The 24,260-nt window shown below is 46.2% G+C and overlaps 1 protein-coding gene and 1 long non-coding RNA gene across 4 annotated transcripts; one reads left to right on the forward strand and one right to left on the reverse strand.

Moving 5' to 3' along the window:
* Nucleotides 1-5,260: 5,260 nt before the first annotated feature.
* Nucleotides 5,261-6,433, forward strand: LOC137438425 (uncharacterized). Of its 2 annotated transcripts, XR_010986690.2 has the most exons (3): nt 5,261-5,477; nt 5,660-5,845; nt 6,033-6,433. It is a non-coding gene; the product is annotated as an uncharacterized LOC137438425 (long non-coding RNA). The 2 variants fall into 2 exon arrangements; XR_010986689.2 differs by lacking the exon at nt 5,261-5,477 and having other exon boundaries at nt 5,633-5,845.
* A 5,272-nt stretch (nt 6,434-11,705) lies between these two features.
* On the reverse strand, nt 11,706-22,337 carry GLUL (glutamate-ammonia ligase). 2 transcript variants are annotated; one of them, XM_068133714.2, is made up of 8 exons: nt 22,203-22,337; nt 19,446-19,613; nt 18,901-19,062; nt 18,483-18,629; nt 14,371-14,498; nt 13,753-13,952; nt 13,133-13,313; nt 11,706-12,996 (listed from the first exon to the last, which is right to left on the reverse strand). In XM_068133714.2, the coding sequence occupies exons 2-8, from the start codon at nt 19,609-19,611 to the stop codon at nt 12,853-12,855; spliced, it is 1,128 nt and encodes a 375-aa protein (XP_067989815.1). In that variant the 5' UTR covers nt 19,612-19,613; nt 22,203-22,337; the 3' UTR covers nt 11,706-12,852. The 2 variants fall into 2 exon arrangements, with proteins under 2 accessions (XP_067989815.1, XP_067989814.1); XM_068133713.2 differs by having other exon boundaries at nt 22,189-22,337.
* Between the last annotated feature and the right edge of the window lie 1,923 nt (nt 22,338-24,260).

Below are 24,260 nucleotides of genomic sequence, written 5' to 3' on the forward strand. Positions count from 1 at the left end.
TCCGGGCTGCGCGCCCGGTGTATATCATGAGGCCACGCCTACCCCTCGGGCGTGGCCACCGCCCACTTGGTGCTCGGAATGATGTCACCACGCCAGTGGGCTTTTGTGTCCGCCACACCCTCTTAATTTACGTTTAGACTGCTGAGACCCTACAGAAATTTGACGACCCTTTAGGTCCCACGAGACCCTTTAGACCACCAAGAGCCCTGAAGACCGAAGACACCCCAAAGACCCAAAACACCCTGAAGACCCAAAACACCCTGAAGACCACAAAGACCCTTAAATACCCAGAGGAACAAAAAGGCCCTTCAGACCCAAAAGCCCCTGAAGACACCGAAGATCCAAAAGACCACAAAGACCAAAAAGACCCCGAAGACACAAAAGACCCTGAAGACCCAAAAGACCCTGAACACCCAAAACACCCTGAAGACCCAAAACACGCTGAAGACCCAAAACACCCTGAACACCCAAAACACACTGAAGACCCCCAAAGACCCTTAAAGACCCAGAGGAACCAAAAGACCCTTAAGACCCAAAAGCCCCTGAAGACTCAAAAGACACCGAAATGGTCAAAGATGCCTATCCCTCTGAAACGACGTGTGGTGAGGCACGTGGAGCACGTCGAGTCACGCTAGTATGTAGTAATGTAGCGTTACCTATTTCTGATAAACTGATAACATGTTTCTATAACAATGGTACCTGTTTAACACGTTACCAGTTCAGCTTTTCAGATGTTGTTCGTTCCATTTTGGTCTTCCTTGGTGGTGGCTCGATGGATCCCGTCATCAACCTGGTTTGTATCGACAGTTCAAGGTTATAGCAATTCCATCGTGGATACAGGGCTTAACTCGAAAACAACTGAAAATGCAAAGCTCGCCCTCGTCTGTTTGCATTCAGACATCTTCTTCTTCTTCAGTATGCTAAAAATAACGAACACAGTTTAAAAAAAAAAAAAAAATGAAAATTGATGATTTTATGCAGCCTTGACTTTTGAGCTTTCATTCTAAAATAAACAAGTACAAAAAGTTTTAATTAAAACAAAACCCGCGTCGATGTTACACAATGCCTAGATGCAGCTGTGCCTATAACGTCGATGTTATAGGCACAGGACATTCCTATTGATTCGATTACTTGATGTTATTTTTGTGCAAAGTGAAAATATATCTCGGCAATTTCCCGTGTGTGGCGACGAATTTTTAATATATCTCGGCATTTTCCCGTCTGTTATTTCGGGCGGTGTATGACTGACCATGCCGCGATTTAAAACAAAATATATATATATCTCGGCATTTTCCCGTGTCTTATTTCGGGCGGTGTATGACTGAGCATGCCGCGATTAAAAAAAAAAAAATCTCAATGGACTTGAAGTTACAGGCCTTTGAGAATTCATTTCGTTCTATAAAGGGCAACTTTCATCGGATTTTCTTCCCGTTTTTTTTCAACCGAGTCTAAAACTATGTTAGCGACTGTGAAAAATGAAATGATATATCGAATTTGATTTGAAATAAAACTGTGTGAGAGAGGAAGACACCACGGGCCTACAAAACAGGCCTCAAAGCTATGCGAGTTAATAAAATGGTGGATATTTGTTTATATGAAGGCTCTCCCAGAATGGGTGGAGCTATGGTTCCCAGAATGGGTGGAGCTTTGAGGTTTTGTCTTCTCTGCAAGAACAAGAAGAACAAGAAGAAGAACAACAACAACAACAGCAGAGGGCACTCTATGAGCAGCGTCTGCGACGCGGCTAAAAATCAGCTACTATCTTTTGATTGGTGAACCAATTATGTGACCCAATATGCAAATTCTTAAAATTTCAGGTCAATTGGACGAAAATAGATGATTTTATGCAACCTTGCACTTTGACCTTTTGACCAAATTATTAATTTCCCTTCTCCATATTATCATAATAAAGCTTTGTCGAAAATTTGATGACAAAACTTAAATGTTAAATTGAAATTTCAGCTCAATTGTATGAAAATTGATGATTTTAGGTGATGCTGACCTTTGGCCTTTTCACCAAATTATTAATTTTCCTTCTCCGTATTATCATAATATTGCTTTGGTGAAATTTTATGACAATAGATCAAATGCTAAACAAGTTATGGACCGGACAGACACACACACAGACAGACATACACACAGGCAGACACACAGACAGACACACAGAAGTGATTACAAAACCTCGTCTCCTGCTGTGCACGGGACTGGCTAATAAAGATGACAGGACGTTTTGTGCCATTATATAATGTTCATGCGTGACTGAAGTTGTCTTCTATTTCTTCAGACTCGACCTTTTACCTGCACCGTGTTGCAGGTCAAAAAGTGCTCTGCAGGGTTGTTGTTGTGGTTCTTGTTGTGGGTTGATTTTTGAAATGAGCACCCATTTGTTGGACAGCTGCGGGAACACATCCACATTTGTTGCTTGACTCCATCCACCATAACACCCAGACAAAATAATATGGCCACCATCTTAGTTTTATGGTGGTCCGAACACATCAGGTCTGTCGGCCTTTGCTGATTAAACACCGCCCAGATTTGGTGTGTCAGATTTCCATTGGCTTTGTTTGGGTCATGTGTTGCTTACGATGAGGGGGCGCTGAAAAATCGAATCGATGTCGAATAAAAAATAAAAGTAAGGTTTAAACAAGGCTGTCAGCATGCACGGTAAGCACCTCCTTAACAAATAGCATTAGCCATGATGTAATTTTTGAACAGCCCCATAACGGGGTTAAACAATCCATAACCGTGTGATGAATCAGCTCATTCTGATATAACCGTGAGATGAATCAGCTCATTCTGATATAACCGGGAGATGAATCAGCTCGTTCTGATATAACCGTGTGACTAATCAGTTCCTTCTGATATAACCGTGTGACGAATCAGCTCATTCTGATATAACCATGTGACGAATCAGTTCGTTCTGATATAACCATGTGATGAATCAGCTCGTTCTGATATAACCGTGTGACGAATCAGCTCGTTCTGATATAACCGTGTGAAGAATTGGCTCGTTCTGATATAACCGTGTGACGAATCGGCTCATTCTGATATAACCGTGTGATGAATCCGCTTGTTCTGATATAACTGTGTGATGAATCAGATCGTTCTGATATAACCGTGTGACGAATCAGCTCGTTCTGGTATAACCGTGTGATGAATCAGCTCATTCTGATATAACCATGTGACGAATCAGTTTGTTCTGATATAACCGTGTGACGAATCAGCTCCTTCTGATACAACAGTGTGATGAATAAGCTCATTCTGATATAACCGTGTGATGAATCAGCTCGTTCTGATATAACCGTGTGATGAATCAGCTCGTTCTGATATAAACGTATGACGAATCAGCTCGTTCTGATATAAGCGTGTGACGAATCAGCTTGTTCTGATATAACCATGTGAGGAATCAGCTCGTTCTGATATAACTGTGTGACGAATCAGCTCGTTCTGATATAACCGTGTGACAAATAAGCTCATTCTGATGTAACCGCGTGACGAATCAACTTGTACTGATATAACCGTGTGACGAATCAACTTGTTCTGATATAACCGTGTGACGAATCAGCTCATTCTGATATAACCGTGTGATGAATCAGCTCGTTCTGATATAACCGTGTGACGAATCAGCTCGTTCTGATATAACCGTGTGACAAATCAGCTCGTTCTGATATAACCGTGTGACGAATCAGCTCGTTCTGACATAACCGTTTGACGAATCAGCTCGTTCTGATATAACAGTGTGATGAATAAGCTCATTCTGATATAACCGTGTGATGAATAAGCTCGTTCTGATATAACCGTTTGACGAATCAGCTCGTTCTGATATAACAGTGTGATGAATCAGCTCATTCTGATATAACCGGGTGATGAATCAGCTCATTCTGATATAAGCGTGTGATGAATCAGCCCGTTCTGATATAACCATTTGACGAATCAGCTTGTTCTGATATAACTGTGTGACGAATAAGCTCATTCTGATGTAACCGCGTGACAAATCAGCTTGTTCTGATATAACCGTGTGACGAATCAGCTCGTTCTGATATAACCGTGTGACTAATAAGCTCATTCTGATGTAACCGCGTGAAGAATCAGCTTGTTCTGATATAACCATGTGAGGAATCAGCTCGTTCTGATATAACTGTGTGACAAATAAGCTCGTTCTGATATAACCATGTGACGAATCAGCTCGTTCTGATATAACTGTGTGAGGAATCAGCTCGTTCTGATATAACCGTGTGATGAATCAGTTCGTTCTGATATAAGTGTGTGACAAATCAGCTCGTTCTGATATAACCGTGTGACGAATCAGCTCGTTCTGATATAACCGTTTGACGAATCAGCTCATTCTGATATAACCGTGTGATGAATAAGCTCATTCTGATATAACCATGTGACGAATCAGTTCGTTCTGATATAACCGTGTGATGAATAAGCTCGTTTTGATATAACCGTGTGACGAATCAGCTTGTTCTGATATAACAGTGTGACAAATATGCTCGTTCTGATATAACCGTGTGATGAATAAGCTCGTTTTGATATAACCGTGTGACGAATCGGCTGGTTCTGATATAACAGTTTGACGAATCAGTTCGTTCTGATATAACAGTTTGACGAATAAGCTCGTTCTGATATAACCGTGTGACGAATCAGTTCGTTCTGATATAACAGTGTGACAAATATGCTCGTTCTGATATAACCGTGTGATGAATGAGCTCGTTCTGATATAACCGTGTGACGAATCAGCTCGTTCTGATATAACCGTGTGACGAATCAGCTCGTTCTGATATAACCGTGTGACGAATCAGTTCGTTCTGATATAACCATGTGACGAATCAGCTCGTTCTGATATAATCATGTGCCGAATCAGCTCGTTCTGAAATAACCGTGTGACGAATCAGCTCGTTCTGATATAACCATTTGACGAAACAGCTCATTCTGATATAACCGTGTGACGAATCAGCTCGTTCTGATATAACCGTTTGACGAATCAGTTCGTTCTGATATAACAGTGTGACGAATAAGCTCGTTCTGATATAACCGTGGTGGAGGGTCACATGGATGAGAGGTGTCGAGTTAATGTTTTTTATCATGCATTAAAATGAGCGTTACCCAATCGGCCCGTTAGCAGATTTTGACGCAGGTTGTGACCGCAGAGCGGCCATTCTTGTTATTCTCTTCCCACCCTTTATTGAGGCACGGCACCGTGGGGTCCAAATCCAAAGTCAAATATTGGATCGCCACTCCCCTGTCTCATGTCTTCGGGTTGTGGAAATGAATTGGGAATTTGTCCGATTACGGTGGCTACCTGTGATACCTGATCATCCCTTTGCACTGTGTGTGAAAATGATACCGTGGGATCTACAACAAGGAATGCTACCTTGGTGCTGTGATGGAACGCAATGCCTGCGGAGAAGCAATCTTACAGTTTACAGCCGGGTCGGGAATCGAACCCACAAAAACAGCTTCAAACGCACCAGGTCGGTGCCGGTACTTTCAACCTCCTTCACAACTCACTGGAGAATATCCACCTCAACATAATTAGAATCACTTCATGACCCTTGCCCATTGAACCCACGTATTATTTAATTACTTTTTCGTGCAACGTTGCATTGTAATTATTATTTATTTATTTTTTACTTTTAACGTCGTCCTTCACCAGATTCTCCTCATAATGGCCTCGATTTACGTCGAGCAGATCGAATATCGACCCCTGGCAGTGAAACACGAACGTGATACAAAAGCGAAGCTGCTGTGAGAAGGGAAACCACGACTAATGTTTGGAATGAGGGCTGGGAAAAGTGGTCGTGCACGCCTCACCGGACGCGGGGGTCTTGTGGAGAGCAAGGTAGGCCCGACCAGACAATGGCCGCTTTTGTGTTCCCTTGTACTCGCTCCACGGTTCCCGTGGTTTCGCATTCACCGTGGAGCTTGTTTACGCCCATTGGACACAAAGCTCGGCCATCCGGTCGGTTTCTTTCTCCCTTTGGCTTCGGCCAAGGCTTGTACGTGATGTGCCTGTGCAAATCCCACAGAACGAGCACGTGCAGGTGCGCTCCTCCTGGCTCGGCGACAACAACTACCTCCTTACGACTACCTCCTTACTACTGTTGAGATTGATGATGAAGGTTAAAATTCCTGCGATGACATAAACTACAGATAATGACGGTTTATAAACGGCTTTGATTCAGACATTTCACATATAAATAAATAAATAAATGTATTTAATTAATCCATGAAATGAATGAATTAAATAAACTAGCAACGGTACCTGCCCTACGGGCGGAGCTTCAATTCTAAGGCCCAAATGAAAATGCAAAATATCAGAAATTTAAGGCTTTTTTAAATTTTAAACGATTTATATAATCATATCACACGCAAATCATCAAAATCTAAACATTATTTGAAGAATTTCAATAAAAGCCACGTCACTGTTTATATCGGTAAATATTATTCCATCGTGTTTGGAAAAACTGGAAAATTTGAAAAATTGGAAAAACAATAAAGCCTATTTTATTCCAGAGGGTCCCAGGATTACCCACCCAAAATTTCATTGCGATCGGTTCAGCCGTTTTTGCGGTACCTGGGAACGGACGGACGGACAGACATTTGGTGAATTATAGTAAGATGAATGTGCATCGATTCATTCTGATGCACATGAGCGAGTAGCATGCTCTGGTGCAGAGTGTCGGTGCTGCAGAAGCAGTTTCTTCACAAGGGTTATTCTTGTGATCAAGCGTTACGCCTCGGTCCCCCGTCGGGGAAGTGATGTGAGTTGACAAAGTGGAAGACGCAGAAAACATGCTATGATATGATATTTCGCTCACAAGGTTCAGACATACATGGCGGCGGCCATCTTGGATTTTGACGTGGCGACCCAATTTTCAATAGCGTTCATCCTTGTGCCGAGATACACCCACACACCAGATTAGAAGTTGGTACTTCGCTTATTTTTCGAGATATTTCGCTCACAAGGTTCAGACATATATATGGTGGCGGCCATCTTGGATTTTGACGTGGCGACCCAATTTTCAAGAGAGTTCTTCCTTATGCCGAGATACACCCACACACCAAATTTGGTGTGTGGGTGTATCTCGGCATAAGGAAGAACTCTCTTGAAAATTGGGTCGCCACGTCAAAATCCAAGATGGCCGCCTTGCGTCTTCCACTTTGTCAACTCACATCACTTCACTGACGGGGAACCGAGGCGTAACGCTTGTTGTCCCCCGTCGCACAGTGGAGCGAAAGGGGGACTATGGTTTTCCCCTCCGTCCGTGTGTCCGTCCGTCCTTCCGTCCGTCCATGCATGCGTGCGTGCGTGCGTAAGCGAAGGACCGCATTCGAATTTGGTGTGTGGGTGCAACCCACGTCAAAATCCAAGATGGCCGCCGCCATGTATGTCTGAACCTTGTGAGATGAATATCTTGAAAAATAAGCGAAGTACCAACTTCTAATTTATTATTAGAAGTTGGTACTTCTAATTTATTAGAAGTTGGTACTTCGCTTATTTTTCAAGATATTCATCTCACAAGGTTCAGACATACATGGCGGCGGCCATCTTGGATTTTGACGTGGGTTGCACCCACACACCAAATTCGAATGCGGTCCTTCGCTTACGCACGCACGCACGCACGCATGGACGGACGGAAGGACGGACGGACACACGGACGGAGGGGAAAACCATAGTCCCCCTTTCGCTCCACTGTGCGACGGGGGACAACAAGCGTTACGCCTCGGTTCCCCGTCAGTGAAGTGATGTGAGTTGACAAAGTGGAAGACGCAAGGCGGCCATCTTGGATTTTGACGTGGCGACCCAATTTTCAATAGCGTTCTTCCTTATGCCTAGACACACCCACACGCCAGATTAGAAGTTGGTACTTCGCTTATTTTTCAAGATATTCCGCTCACAACGACGCACAGATGGACGGACGCACAGACGGAGGGGAAAACCATAATCCCCCTTTCGCTCCGCGGTGCGACGGGGGACAAAAATTCCAGGGGCATAGAAAAGGCTCCTTTATATTGCGATGTGGCAAAGTATAGAAAACAAGGGACATTTAAAACAAATCTCGTGTGCATGCTGTACTACCCTTGTGTTCTTAGGAGGAACCAAGTAATGCTCTAGAAAAGTTCATATAAAGGGGCGCCCTACATATACAAGTTAAAACCCATCAGTACGTAAAGTTTTCTGTGTTACTTAAAAACGAAAACACATAAGATAATGTGCATGTGTGTGAAATCAAATTTGTTTAAAAAATAATAAAGTTAGTATGTACGGTGTACCAACCAATTGCAGACATGTTGGGTGTGATGTATTCTTCGGGACGAGTGCCATGCGTGTCCACATTACCGGCAACAATTGGATTAGTTGAAAGGAATTTTACACATGTGAAGTGCGGCCTATTTTACCAGTCGCTTTTGAACCATAATTGCACATTACATAAACCTGCAAGTGTTGACCTTGCAGACATGTTGGACAAACGTGATCTGTACATGATGAATACTGATGATAATTAGAGATGATGGATGAATTGTATAAGTACACCTACTTCTGCAATAGAATAGAAAACTAATATTATGTTTGGCATTTTAATATTTTACAGAAAAATGAAGGACCGCGAAGAGGTCACTTTGAAATCAAGAGACTGTAACTGCATCGAAAATACATTTACTTCTTCATGTAACTGTATGAATCAAATTGGCGCTCCTTTACATAAACTTTACTAGGGCATTACTTGGTTCCTCCTAAGAACACAAGGGTAGTCCAGCATGATCAGGATATTTGTTTTGAACATCCCTTTTTTTCTGTTTGGCATATTCTATAAACGATGGAAAGTCTCTTCTTTTCTATACTTTGCCACATACCATATATAAAGGAGCCTTTTCTATGCTCCTGGAATTTTTCACAAGATGCATTTTATATACGAACAAAATGCATTTGTTCCAGATCCATATTCGAAACTTCACCAAAGTTGAATCAATTCTTTGTGGTTATATGCCGAATCGATTCGTCCAACTTCTTCGACAACTTTGAGATATCCGGTTCACAAACAGACACACTAAAAGACAGACAGGGGGTGAAAACATAACCTCCATCCACCTTTCGTGGCAGAGGTAACAATTGTTTGTAAAGAGCATTTGAATTAATGACCATGTGACCTAATAGGTGGCAGTGGAGGCCAGGATAGATATGAGAACCAGACAGCTGGTCAGAGCTCTCACAATGTCATGAACTTATCAAAGACAAAAATCTTGGACAGTCTACGTCATGGGTAAAGCATATGGAACACTACAAGTCTTAAGTTTACAAGTTTCCATCGTTAGACTGAAGTAAATGTCAATATTCGACAGTGATGGCCATCTACGAGTGCTATTCAAACAAAAGTGAAGTAAACGGCTGCGAGTTGAGTATTGTGGTGGAGGTACTCATACTCCATCACATGGGTTGCCACTCTGATGCAAGCTACTCGACTTAGGGTACAAGAAATTGGAGTTTGTTCAGTGTGCCGGTGAAAGCTCGCCTACTACTCGGAGTACACTGTGGGATCTTCAATGTCCGCCAAAGGATGCCAGCAGATGGGACGCCCAGTTTAACATCCATCTGAGGGACAGCACACACTGATGCCTCGCCATGCTTGCGTAAGGACAAGTATCGCCGAGTCAAGATTCAAACTCAAGCTAGACAACTCAGAGGCAGCTCAAGGATATCCTGCACATGGTTAAGCTGGCGAATGTTACATTGTGACTAATTAGTATTGTTATGAATTTTAGGGTAGAGTGATAAATAGATCAGGTAGATCTGTGCAGGTATCATGCTCCGACTGTCGTGAAAAAGAAGAATCACCCCGTGCAATAAGTAGAGGACCTGTTTAGCCCGGATGTCGGTTTAAGCTTGTATATTTGTGGTCATACGAGAATGTCCTTGTGCTAATTATCGTAGGGATTATGCTAATTCCCCTGTGTGGGAGACCTGGTGATTTATCCTTCGTCCCGTATGGCAACGCACTAGACACGTAGAGCAGGAAAGGCCCATTAGCAACACACACACATACTAATTAAATTCCCCCCCACAATAAAACTCACCGGAAGTGCAGGCAGGAAGCGCCCACGCATTGCGCCAACATGGCGATAAAACATTGTTCAGGCCGGCTGAGGCCATGCCCACCTCGCGATGGATTGGTCGAGGGGTTGATGGGGAGATCACACCAATGGGTGGGAGTTGACCAATGAAAGGCCAGTGTAAGAAAGGACGCGCTATTGGGCCAGGAGTCGACCAACGGGAAAGCCAGGGTAAGGAGGGACACGTGATTGGTCAAGGCAGGGGCAAGAAGCCGACGGACTGATTGGAAGGGAGGACCGATGACGTCACACCACGGGCGATAAAAGAACTGGCTAGCCGGAATTTTGCTTTTCTCGTTTTTGGATCCCTTGGTGCCTGGACCTCGTTCGCTGGTGCCCTCGCGGCTCCTCGACTCCGACCTCTTACCCTCAAGCCTTCCTTCACCCTCGACCCTCTCTCCCTTCTGATACGAACGTTGGGTGCATCGCAGTTGCATGCCGAATCCGAGGACATTGCACAGCTGAGGAAGCGGGTTACATGCCCGCCCGTTCGCTTCGTGTGGGAGGCCTTAGAGGCCTAGTGAACAAGGGCGCGGTCGAGGCCTTCTTCCCGCCAATGAGCCTGAGAGGGGTCTTGGCGAGATACATCATCCGATTGAGCCAAGCCCACATACACACCCCTTTATTTTCATATATTCTCCCTTGTGTTTTATACGTCTGGTGTGGGAGCGCTCCATTTTAGGACATTTACTTGAGCGTCGCGTTTTCATTGTTCTCAGGTTACGGTTAATAAACGTCTATTTTTGTACATTTCAATTCCGTTTTTCGTGTGAGTTCATTTCCTGCAGGACTGGAGCTGCCATGCAGGCCCAACAGGTAAAAGCTTCCAGCTTCGTCTTCTTCCCACGCGGAGAAATATCCGCCATTGAACAACGCCTCGAAGTAACGCTCGCTTGCTATCCGTGATTCCCCGGTATTCACCAAGGGGGATCACACGGCAGTATTTACTATCTCACCTTCAATAAATCACATGACCTTAACTATTGGCAAATCCAAAGGAGAGCAACCAGACTCTAATGGTTAGAGCATCTGCTTCGAGTCTGGGAGGTCTGCGGTTTAAGCTCTGGTCATTTCATACAAAATAATTACACTAGTACATCGTGGTTCTTCGTGCTTGATGTTCAGCATTTAAAAGGTCAAGAGCATGGACAATCCTCATAGGTTGGCATCCATGGAGAGAAGGAAATGCACGACTGCAGGCAGTGAGGAAATACGGCACCATTGTTGTGGCGTTGTTGGTACCGAGTGCCTCAGGTAGTGATGTCCATATATGGCAGCTCCACCACGAGCCTTCGATCATGTTGAAAAGAGCAAAAAAAGCAAGATGCAAAGATCTGGTGGCCAGGTGTACATGGCTTAGTTTATAGTTTCTGGTGCAAGTGCCTCAAAAACCTCTTAATAAATCAAATAATTTGAATAGCAAGGTAAAGCCACTCCCCATTCGTAACTGGTTATGAGCTTATCACGTCATGAAGGCTGCGTTACGCAAAAGCCAACGGACTTTGAACAGCAGTCAGCTCGATAGTGGAAATCCAAACTTCGCTCATCCGCAGCTCTTCATTCACTTTAAATCAGTACTTGGACAGATCGAACATCAACCATGATTTATTGTAAACTGTTTCAAAATGACATTTCAAACAAACTCACTCAGATTGCTAACATTTGTTGAATAATAAACCACATCACTATTAATTAGTAGCTCAAGACCACAGATTGGTTGAAAACTCAAAGGAATACACAGTTTAGAACAAATATGACAGCAGCGGGCATCGTTCTCACAAAGCCAAACATGTTATTCTTATTCAAAACGATTGTTTTGCTGGGATTCATTAATAAAAAAAAATAATAATAATAAGCAGAAGGGGTAAAGGTCAATGATCGCAATCACCAAAGTTCAGCCAAATAATGGCAAAGGCCAGAGATAAGCATCGTAATCTTACCCTGTGCAGACATTTGTTTTATGATGGTCGGACAATTGACGTGTTGAGGAAAAATTATATATATATATACATTATATATATATATATATATATATATATTTACCAACTAGCCCTTTAAAGTCAAAAAGTGCCAAGAAAACAATTTCCTTTAAATAATTAGATAATAAAATTGAGGTTAAACGGAAAGAGAAAGCCAAAACAAAAGAGTTGCATGGGTGAGGTAGGAAGCAAAAGTTTGCAGAAAAAGCAGAAGCATGACTCAGAGGGGCAGAGAGATCGTTTTAAACCTGGAAACATTTTCATTTTATTATTGGCCTATTAAAACTTTCATAAAACCTCCATTGCCAAACGAAAAGCCAAATTTAAGCCTCGTTAAATAAAGGTTGCCAGAAAACCAAAAGTGATGCTTAACAACAACTTGACATTCACCAAGCAAGCTGGGACATCATGTAAGCTACTCTGTTACGTACAATATCCACAGTACCGGAACATCGATTTACAGCACGCCATTTAAGGCACGAACCACAGTTATAGCGCATTATTACAATCATATCAGTCCTCCTAGACTGGAATGGGAAACGAGCCCCAACACAGAAAAAATAATTAAACTATGCTAATAGCAGGAAGTAAAAGGCAAAAATCAGTTATTTCAAAATGCATTTAGAAAGTAGGAATCGTTTCATCGTGCTATCCACAGAAGAGGAAGAGTAATAATATGCCTCTGAAACCAATCAACTAAACAACCTCCACCATATCTTCCTTAAACTTCAAAACATTGCACAAGTCTCGACTCCCACTACTCGGAGTCCTTGCCACTGGATGGGTCTTCGCCCGTCTCATCGAGGATACAGGTGCGCACGATCGCCTCGGTTACCCTGTAGGGGTCACAGTTTGCCGAAGGACGTCGGTCCTCCATGTAGCCAAAACCATCACGGCCCACCTTGGGGACACAAGTACAAACACCTAGTTCATCGGCCTGCACAAATAAACTGCCTCGCAAACAAGCAGCCACCAACATACTTTGACAAAACCCTGAACAAGCGTATTACTTTGTCTACATTATGCGGCCGACGAACCTGTCGCGGTATACGAATCGAAGCTCCGCGGTTTGCCACGCCTGCAGAGAACTCGTGAATACTGGAGGTTTCGTGGGCTCCGGTGAGACGACGTGCATTGTCCTGTCCTCCGCTTGGATCGTACATTCGGATGTGATATGCATGTCGTCGTGCCAGCTTCTCTATCGCATACTCAATATGCCTAATGAGGGAGAAAGAAGGGTGGAGGACAGCTTACAATACGCACCTCTACCAAATATACCAAAGGGAAACGTACAAAAGCACAAACAAAAAGCCTCTTGGTTAGCACAAGCAGACAAAGACGGACATGAGATTACAAAGGAAAGAGAGAGAGACACAGAGAGAGAGACACAGAGAGAGAGACACAGAGAGAGAGACACAGAGAGAGAGACACAGAGAGAGAGACACAGAGAGAGAGACACAGAGAGAGAGACAGAGAGAGAGACAGAGACAGAGACAGAGAGAGACAGAGACAGGGAGAGACAGAGACAGGGAGAGAGAGAGAGAGACAGAGAGAGAGAGAGACAGAGAGAGACAGAGAGAGAGAGAGACAGAGAGAGGGAGACAGAGAGACAGAGAGACAGAGACAGAGAAAGGTGATGCCAAATGGGCAAACGCACTGTAAACCGCCAGGCTGCCGCATGGCCAAAGTACTGAAGTTGGTGTGACAGCCAGCTCCGTTCCAATTCCCAGGGATGGGTTTGGGATCAAAGCTGACCACTACACCAAAGTCCTCACACACACGATGTAGAAGAAACCGGGCAAGCCACAGGTGGTCACCCATGTCCACACCCTCACATGGTCCCACCTGAAACTCCCACTGTAAAAGCGGATGTCCCAGGAAGACAGGGGCGTAATAAAAAGACAAGTGACCCATTTATTTTGCCACGACTGTCCGCATGAGGTTCATATACAAACTACAAACTTGTCTCTTTGCCAACACGTGGCCATCAAAATTAAACGCAGTAATCTACAAATTGTGAGATCTCCCAAGACAAGCTCAGGTACAGATATATCCATTTAATAAAGGATATTACACAAAGTGGTTAATTTTTGCAGGTAACCACCCAAAGGAAAGTATACTAAAAAAAACAAACTAAAAGGTAGTTTGCAAACTTGGTCTGGATGATGCTACAATGCTCACAAACGGTGGAGTTTGAGTCTACAGTCTCACCAAAAAGCCAAAGAAATCCCACTTCATCAAAAAATTTCAAAACAAAACCTCAACTCAAACTCACCTGTGAAGGCATCACCTCTGCATTTGTCCCACAAATGGTCACACCGGAAAAGAGGCACGCACGGTAGTGCGATTCCACGATGTCTCTCCCATATGCCTTGTCGGCACCTACGCCACAGTAATATGGACCTGCAGATCACAGCCGAGAATCATTGGAAACGCCGTGCAATTGGTGCATCAACAGATTGGCATCGCCTGCTGGAAAAGGCACAAGCCCTCGATGCCCATTACCCATCTGACTACGCAGCAATGATTCACATCACATGGGAGAACAAACATCGACATTGCACAGATGCGAGGGTCCCAAAGGAGGAGGGGGAGGGGAAACACAAAAGGGAATAGAAAACAGATTGGGAAACAGCTCAATTCTGTAACAACAAGGAGGAGAGCAAGACAAGTTGGACAACATTTGACAAAAATCAGTGAGGATTAGAATTCCTCTTTTTTTTGTATAAATAATCGATTCTCGTGAAAGAGCTAGCATTTATCACAGAAACAAAACAGACAAACAAACAAAATATATAAAAAGGGGAGCGGTAGACAAGATGGGGAGAGAAGGGGAAGCACATAAACACAACATTTGTGAGCAGGGACATCGGGAGATCTGTGGGAGGGAGGGCTAGGGGGGAGGCGGCATGGGAAGGAGGGGGGGGGGGGGGTGGGAGAAGTACAAACACAAGGACACCAAGGACTTCCAGGACAGAAGTTGGTATTTCAAAAAAGAGGATTTGGGGTGAAATTAGCGGGGATAGACAAGATCAAGGTTTTGGATGGGGGAAGATAAGAGATGGTGGTGAACAGCTGTTTTAAACACCTGGAGGGACGAGTGGGATTGAAGAGAGTGAGGGAGTTTGTTCCAGAGGCGGGAGAAAAGAGGAATGAAGGAGTGAAGGTGAGCAGAGAGTCTTGATTTTGGCAGTTTAACCATAAGAGGGTTGCAGGCAGATCTTGTGCGACCTGTAGGAATATTTTGGGGGACAGAGCCCAGAGAGAGCTGGAGGAGCAAGGCCGGAGAGGAGTCGGTAGAAGACGGAAAGACCACCAACCTGCCTGCAGTGAGTGAGCGAGTGAAACGCCCTCGGAGATAGCGTCATCGCGGGAGATTCCAATGATTCTGAACGCTTTGGTTTCAACAGCGTGAAGACGAGCTAGGTGTGAGGCAGGAGCACCGGCCCATATGCCTTGGAATGGAGAGAATGGAGAGTAGGAGAATGGAGAGTGTAGGAATGGAGAGTGTAGGAATGGAGAGTGTAGGAATGGAGAGTGTAGGAATGGAGAGTGTAGGAGAGGAAAACACCAATCATTGCAAAAACGAGTGTGTGGAAATCAGCTGACAAATCTATCTATAATTCCAGTAATCTCTGTCTGTCTGTCTGTACGTCTGTACGTTTGTCTGTGACCGCTGTTTCTCGACAACCACGGGTCCGATATACTTTTAACTTGCCAGGTATATTGCTGGGGACCCGAGGATGTGCCTTTTCAAGGTTTCATATTAATCGGACAATTACTTACCGAGCTATGTCCAAAAAACGATTCAACCAATCAGAGAGCAGCGAACGATCGCGTGTGCCGAACGTGGCGGGCACACTCTGCCTCGGATGGCACATTTGAGAGCGTATTCATTTATTTCACGTTTGCAAACTATGTTGGCGTTAAACTATGTTTTACAACTAATAAAAACGAATTTGCGATTCATTCGCTTTCCTGCGCGTTTGTGCACGCGATGGCGATTTCTTTACCAAACTCCGGAAGCCGTTCGCTTTGGACCAAACCATTGCATGTAAATAGAGGGGGGGGATTGTCACCGTACTCGCAAGCCGTTCGCTTTGGACCAAACCATTTCATGTAAATAGAGGGGGGGGGGGATATAATTTTAGATATAGATATAGTACGGGCATGCCCTAGTTATTAAGGGGAATTGCCCGAAGATTGAAGAAAAGGAATAATAAATAGGATAAATAAATAAAGGGAGGTGACAATGAGCCTCGGATGTGAAGAGAGGTGACAGTGAGCCTCGGATGTGAAGAGGTGACAGTGAGCCTCGGATGTGAAGAGAGGCGACAGTGAGCCTCGGATGTGAAGAGGCGACAGTGAGCCTCGGATGTGAAGAGGCGACAGTGAGCCTCGGATGTGAAGAGAGGCGACAGTGAGCCTCGGATGTGAAGAGAGGCGACAGTGAGCCTCGGATGTGAAGAGGCGACAGTGAGCCTCGGATGTGAAGAGGCGACAGTGAGCCTCGGATGTGAAGAGAGGCGACAGTGAGCCTCGGATGTGAAGAGGCGACAGTGAGCCTCGGATGTGAAGAGGCGACAGTGAGCCTCGGATGTGAAGAGAGGTGACAGTGAGCCTCGGATGTGAAGAGAGGTGACAGTGAGCCTCGGATGTGAAGAGAGGTGACAGTGAGCCTCGGATGTGAAGAGAGGTGACAGTGAGCCTCGGATGTGAAGAGAGGTGACAGTGAGCCTCGGATGTGAAGAGAGGTGACAGTGAGCCTCGGATGTGAAGAGAGGTGACAGTGAGCCTCGGATGTGAAGAGAGGTGACAGTGAGCCTCGGATGTGAAGAGAGGTGACAGTGAGCCTCGGATGTGAAGAGAGGTGACAGTGAGCCTCGGATGTGAAGAGGTGACAGTGAGCCTCGGATGTGAAGAGAGGTGACAGTGAGCCTCGGATGTGAAGAGGCGACAGTGAGCCTCGGATGTGAAGAGGCGACAGTGAGCCTCGGATGTGAAGAGGCGACAGTGAGCCTCGGATGTGAAGAGAGGTGACAGTGAGCCTCGGATGTGAAGAGAGGTGACAGTGAGCCTCGGATGTGAAGAGAGGTGACAGTGAGCCTCGGATGTGAAGAGAGGTGACAGTGAGCCTCGGATGTGAAGAGAGGTGACAGTGAGCCTCGGATGTGAAGAGAGGTGACAGTGAGCCTCGGATGTGAAGAGAGGTGACAGTGAGCCTCGGATGTGAAGAGAGGTGACAGTGAGCCTCGGATGTGAAGAGAGGTGACAGTGAGCCTCGGATGTGAAGAGAGGTGACAGTGAGCCTCGGATGTGAAGAGAGGTGACAGTGAGCCTCGGATGTGAAGAGAGGTGACAGTGAGCCTCGGATGTGAAGAGAGGTGACAGTGAGCCTCGGATGTGAAGAGAGGTGACAGTGAGCCTCGGATGTGAAGAGAGGCGACAGTGAGCCTCGGATGTGAAGAGAGGCGACAGTGAGCCTCGGATGTGAAGAGAGGTGACAGTGAGCCTCGGGTGTGAAGAGAGGTGACAGTGAGCCTCGGATGTGAAGAGAGGCGACAGTGAGCCTCGGATGTGAAGAGAGGTGACAGTGAGCCTCGGATGTGAAGAGAGGCGACAGTGAGCCTCGGATGTGAAGAGAGGTGACAGTGAGCCTCGGATGTGAAGAGAGGCGACAGTGAGCCTCGGGTGTGAAGAGAGGTGACAGTGAGCCTCGGATGTGAAGAGAGGCGACAGTGAGCCTCGGATGCGAATTGAAGAAATTAAACAAAAGTTGGTGATCCCATCCAAGCACTTTCCGGGAATGTTCAGCGCATTTTCCTACCCGACAGCGAAAGGTCATCGTCAGATCAAAGTTCAAATTCGTCGTGGCAACTACAGGTTCTTCAAAATGACTGTTTACCACTATCATGGAATAAGGGCCTGGACATGTGCACATAATGCTTCATGCATGATGTTGCAACTCCCCTCTCCCACCCAAGTTCACAGACAGGTAACAATGGGAGATCAGAAAATGGGTGTCCTGCCTGCGAGTATCACAAAAGTTTAAAAACAAAGTTCCTGTTATTGCATTTTTCAGTATTTGACCTTTTGATTGGGCCCCGGCGGGAGTGGGGGGGGGGGGGGGGGTTAAAATGATACTGCTCTTGTACCTTATAGCCAGGTGATCAGAACCACAAAGTTTGTCTAATTTGTGCGAAACCGTCTAGGAGATAGAATGACGGACGGACAGACAGACAGGCTGAGCAGGTCACAATATCCCCCCCCCCCCCGTTATTTATATATATGTATATTTTATTATTATTATTATTATTTTATTTTTCAAAAAAGTACGGGGACGACATTCTGGAAAGCTTTTCAAAAGCAGCACGAATGGTCGTGTACCTTGCGGACCAGGAAAACCATTTGATGGCCAGCCAAAGGGGTGTCCATCTACTCCGAGCAGTGTATACTCCTGCTCCATTCCAAACCAGGGATGACAATGGGAGGCCTTCTCCATCACCTTTTTGCAGGTTATCCGCAGGTTTGTCTCTGTGGAGACGTTCAAGGTTCAATATCAGGGGCAAAAATTGAATCACTTCTCCAATAAAACCAACCACAAAATAGCCAAATCTGACGAAGTATGTATCAGACATCATACATAACCTTTTTTTTTTTGGCTAACCCCCGCTCTAGTAGGGAAAATGGCCTTTAAAATGCATGTTGTTGTTGTGTATACATAACCATTGTAATAACATAATAGATTCAACCGTCAAAAATAAATAAATGGAGAAATAATTGGGAAAAATTAACCATAAAGTACCTGCAGGTTTGCGATTGTATTTGAGAACTTCACAAAAGACCAGTTTGTTTGGGTCCAGTCGGAAAGGATCACGGAACATAGCCACTGGTATGAGGTACATGTCGCTGTTTGAACCCTCCGCTTGCTTTGTGCTTGAGCCATCAAAATTCCACTCTGGTAATTCTGTTTAGACGCGCCAAAGATAAAGGAACAGAAAAGGGGAAGGAGGGAGATAATAAACCAGAAAATAATAATAATAATAATAATAATAATAATAAAAACCTTACAATCAACATTTCCCCATTCTCTCCCAACTCTGTTTTACTGGTAAAATGTCATGTAACAATATACTGCACAATGTTTTACCCCACCCTCGTACTCCACCACGTATTACCCCAACCTCATGCTCCACCACGTTTTACCCCACCCTCCACATTTTACCCCACCCTCATTCTCCCCCACGTTTTACCCCACCCTCGTGCGTCTCGACTCGACAGTAGAAAAGGCGTTTCGAAAGTGAACTATACATGACGTCAGGATGACGTACATGATCGCACAGATCGTACCCGAGACGGCCTTTGGCTCGAAGTCGAGTGTGCGAGTTTTACACCGGAGGCTCTCGCCGGTACCATCGATCCAGATGTACATCGCCTGGACCTGCTTGTTCTGATCCAGATTCATGTATGCGGTCTTTATGGACTTGTCCAACCGAGAACTTGCAGACAACGCCATGGCTGGAAGACAAAAAAAAAAAAAAAAAGAAGGTTCTGACCATCTCCATAATACTGAATGACACCGATTTCCAATCCGCTTTACTCAGGCTACAAGGAGCTCATTGGGAAAGTCTCATCCCATATCCAAAGGGCAGTTGTTCATTTCCTCTACAATGCGTGGGATGAAAAACGTGCTGCGTCAACAGGTTTGCAAACAAAACCCCACATTGGTGTTAGGGGGACGTGGTGAGCCCCATTGTGCGAGACACTAGAGCCGGTGAAATCAAACCTCCTCAAACTACCTGTCCCAGGTGAGTCACTAAGAGCATCCTGCGCCGTCACTCCAGGTGTGTGCGAATACCAGGTATGAAGAGAATCTACTCCCCATTACTTATAAACACCACTCAACAACAAGGGGCAAACAAACACCTCCAGTGTCCCAACTTTAGGCCACAAACATTGCACCACGAGGCCCAGCCAACCCAACTGAGGGACAAATTAGACTATGAGGCCCAGCCAACCCAACTGAGGGACAAATTAGACTATGAGGTCCAGCCAACCCAACTGAGGGACAAATTAGACTATGAGGCCCAGCCAACCCAACTGAGGGACAAACTAGACTATGAGGCCCAGCCAACCCAACTGAGGGACAAACTAGACTATGAGGCCCAGCCAACCCAAATGAGGGACAAACTAGACTATGAGGCCCAGCCAACCCAACTGAGGGACAAATTAGACTATGAGGCCCAGCCAACCCAACTGAGGGACAAACTAGACTGAGGCCCAGCCAACCCAACTGAGGGACAAACTAGACTATGAGGCCCAGCCAACCCAAATGAGGGACAAACTAGACTATGAGGCCCAGCCAACCCAACTGAGGGACAAATTAGACTATGAGGCCCAGCCAACCCAACTGAGGGACAAATTAGACTCCACGAGGCCCAGCCAACCCAACTGAGGGACAAATTAGACTCCACGAGGCCCAGCCAACCCAACTGAGGGACAAACTAGACTATGAGGCCCAGCCAACCCAACTGAGGGACAAACTAGACTATGAGGCCCAGCCAACCCAACTGAGGGACAAACTAGACTATGAGGCCCAGCCAACCCAACTGAGGGACAAATTAGACTCCATGTACGAACACCTCATGCTTTACCATAAAGCCTTCCGATACATCACTCCCCATCAACATCCACATACATAACCCCACCCTTCTCTCCTCTTCTCTCCCACAGACAAAGCCTACACCTATACAACTCTCTCCCCTCACCCATTGCCAAAAGGCTCCACGAACACCTCCTCCTCCCCCGCGCCCATAGACGAACCTTCCATGTAGGTACACCTGCACACCCTGTGGAGCAAAGTTTCATCCCCCCCCCCCCCCCCCCCCCTCAACACAACGCCCCAGGAAGGCTTCTACCCACTGATCTCCGACTCCGTGCAAGACACATGGGGGTGATGGGCCGAGAGACCCCTCCGGACAAAGCTTCCCCCTCCGGATCGGTCTCACTAAAATCCGAAATGGAGCGAAATGGACCTTCAAAATCATCCGAAATGGAGCCAGGGGGGTTGACTCAGCCTGTCATCCTTCCGAGGTCGGCTAATCTTCGCCGGTTAGGGTTCGGGTTGTTCGGGTTAGGATTTTGAGGTCCATTTCGCTCCATTTCAGATTTTAGTGAGACCCCCTCCGGATCCTCCCTTCCCCCTAAAAAGACAAATAAAAGTCTACATCTATGTACCGCAAAAACAAACCACAAAGTACCCCTCTCCCCACGTACATCACCCCCTCCCCCCAAGCCTCCATGTACGTATCCCCCTCTCCCCACGTACATCACCCCCTCCCCCCCAAGCCTCCATGTACGTATCCCCATCGCCCAATCACATAGCAGCACGTACAAATCTCCCCCCACTCCTAGAAGTAGAAGCCTCCATGTACGTATCCCCCTCCCCCCAATCACAAAGCAGCACGTACGACGTACACCTCTCCTTCGTCCCCCACGTACATACCAAGTGCGCTTTATCCCAGCGCACGTGACCGACACAATTCATCAATTTCGGAGCTTTTCTTCATGACGATGTCGCCACGTCTCGCTCTTGTACCTCGTCAAAGGAGGAAAACCCCAAACAGCACGAAACATGGTGCGGCTGCTTCCCGTACACGTCTCGTGATATCGTACAGGTAATAACCGAGCGACGTGTCCCTCCGGCTTCCACTAGAACCCAGGAAATGTAACCAAACGCCAGAAATGGAACAGGACGAGGATGAGAGCGGAATACAAATCAAAATGGCGCCAACGGACACTCCGTGCACGAAGGAGCAAAGAAAATAAGGAGAAAACACCGTTTGATTCATTCAATCTCCTCTTTTATTCACAACATAAATAAAGCACAGAATTCATACAGAATGTTCGCAGTTAACAGGATCCATTCACCGGACACGGCAACGTTCGCATTACCTCAGAAAACTCATCAGGTATAAATAATAAAATAAAAACATCAGCGAGAAGCGAAATAATTTAAACACAAATAGCAAATGGTTTAATAAAACGAAACAAACACATTCAGGAAAAAAAAAAAAAAAAAAACTCAACGTACCTTTTCTCTCTCACCTGTTACACCTGATGTAGCTGTGTGTACGGCAGGTACAAATAGGAAAGGTTACCAGGTTACCTGAGACCTAAGATAGCTGAGCTGCTCCAGCGAGCCATGGACTGCTTTCCAAAAACAACTTGCGCCGCTTTGCCTCATTTATAGCGCCTGCTCGGTTGTGATTGGCTGGCGGACATCACGTGACCGACGACGAGCAATGAATAGCGTCCGTGTGTGAGGCGATGAATAAGAAAGCAGGTATGAAAGGTTAAACAACCACAGTCAACCACCGACGTGCCACCGTTAGCCACAGTTAACCACCGACGTGCCACCGTTATCCACAGTTAACCACCGAGTCACCGACGTGCCTACACTCCACGTGACACCACAACAACCCTTGTGCTTCTTCTTCTTCGCGAGTCATTCCAGTAATGTTGAAATAAAGCTTCAATCTTCCTCTTTTACGGCCACCATTATCCCACCTTTCTTGTGGGGCTGCCCAGGCCTAACATTTGTGTAGTTGGGGCAGGAAATCGTGTAGTTATGGCAGGAATTTGGAATTTGGCCATAATGCCGGAGATAGCTCGCCTACACCGGGAAATACGTTTTTCAAATTGAAGGTGCTCGAAACGAAACAACATATCGTCCAACGTGGCGATGATATCAATAGGTTAGTTCAGAATATAGGAAAGGAGGGCACAATATACATGCTGTACTGCAATTTTACCACATCTATGGATGTGTGTGTGTGTGTGTGTGTGTGTGTGTGTGTGTGTGTGTGTGTGTGTGTGTGTGTGTGTGTGTGTGTGTGTGTGTGTGTGTGTGTGTATATCGACCGTTTATAGGAAAGTTCCAGCCTGAAAAGTGTTTGCAGTTAATAATCCCCATTGGTTTCTCTGCTAATTGTTAACTTCGATGACGAGTTTGCTAAACTAGACATGAAAAACACATCAACTCACCACACACAACGTGGCGCACCCCCTGATGGCTGACAAGGGTGTTGCGGGGTCAGTGGTTAAGTGCGCCCCCTGTTGGCGGACAAGGGTAAAGCGGTATCAGTGGTTAAGCGCGCCCCCTGATGGCTGACAAGGGTAAAGCGGTATCAGTGGTTAAGCGCGCCCCCTGTTGGCGGACAAGGGTAAAGCGGTATCAGTGGTTAAGCGCGCCCCCTGTTGGCGGACAAGGGTAAAGCGGTATCAGTGGTTAAGCGCGCCCCCTGATGGCTGACAAGGGTAAAGCGGTATCAGTGGTTAAGCGCGCCCCCTGTTGGCGGACAAGGGTAAAGCGGTATCAGTGGTTAAGCTCGCCCCCTGTTGGCTGACAAGGGTATAGTGGTATCAGTGGTTAAGCTCGCCCCCTGATGGCTTACGCGGGTGTTGCGGTAACAGTGGTTAAGCTCGCCCCCTGATGGCGGACGAGGGTGTTGCGGTATCAGTGGTTAAGCTCGCCCCCTGATGGCCGACGAGGGTGTAGCGGTATCAGTGGTTAAGCTCGCTCCCTGTCGGCCGACGAGGGTGCAGTGGTATCAGTGGTTAAGCTCGCCCCCTGATGGCCGACAAGGGTGTAGGGGTATCAGTGGTTAAGCTCGCCCCCTGATGGCTGACGAGGGTGTAGAGGTATCAGTGGTTAAGGTCGCCCCCTGATGGCTGACGAGGGTGTAGGGGTATCAGTGGCTAAGCGCGCCCCCTGATGGCTGACGAGGGTGTTGCGGTATCAGTGGTTAAGTTTGCCCCCTGTCGTCCGACGAGGGTGCAGCGGTATCAGTGGTTAAGGTCGCCCCTTGATGGCTGACGAGGGTGTTGCGGTATCAGTGGTTAAGCGCGCCCCCTGTCGGCCGACGAGGGTGCAGCGGTATCAGTGGTTAAGCTCGCCCCCTGATGGCTGACGAGGGTGAAGGGGTATCAGTGGTTAAGCTCGCCCCCTGATGGCTGACGAGGGTGTAGCGGTATCAGCGGTTAAGCTCGTCCCCTGATGGCCGACAAGGGTGTAGCGGTATCAGTGGTTAAGCTCGCCCCCTGATGGCTGACGAGGATGTAGTGGTATCAGTGGTTAAGCGCGCCCCCTGTTGGCCGACAAGG

Source organism: Myxine glutinosa, chromosome 13, assembly GCF_964187855.1.
Source record: "Myxine glutinosa chromosome 13, kmMyxGlut1.1, whole genome shotgun sequence".
NCBI classification, from domain to species: domain Eukaryota; kingdom Metazoa; phylum Chordata; class Myxini; order Myxiniformes; family Myxinidae; genus Myxine; species Myxine glutinosa.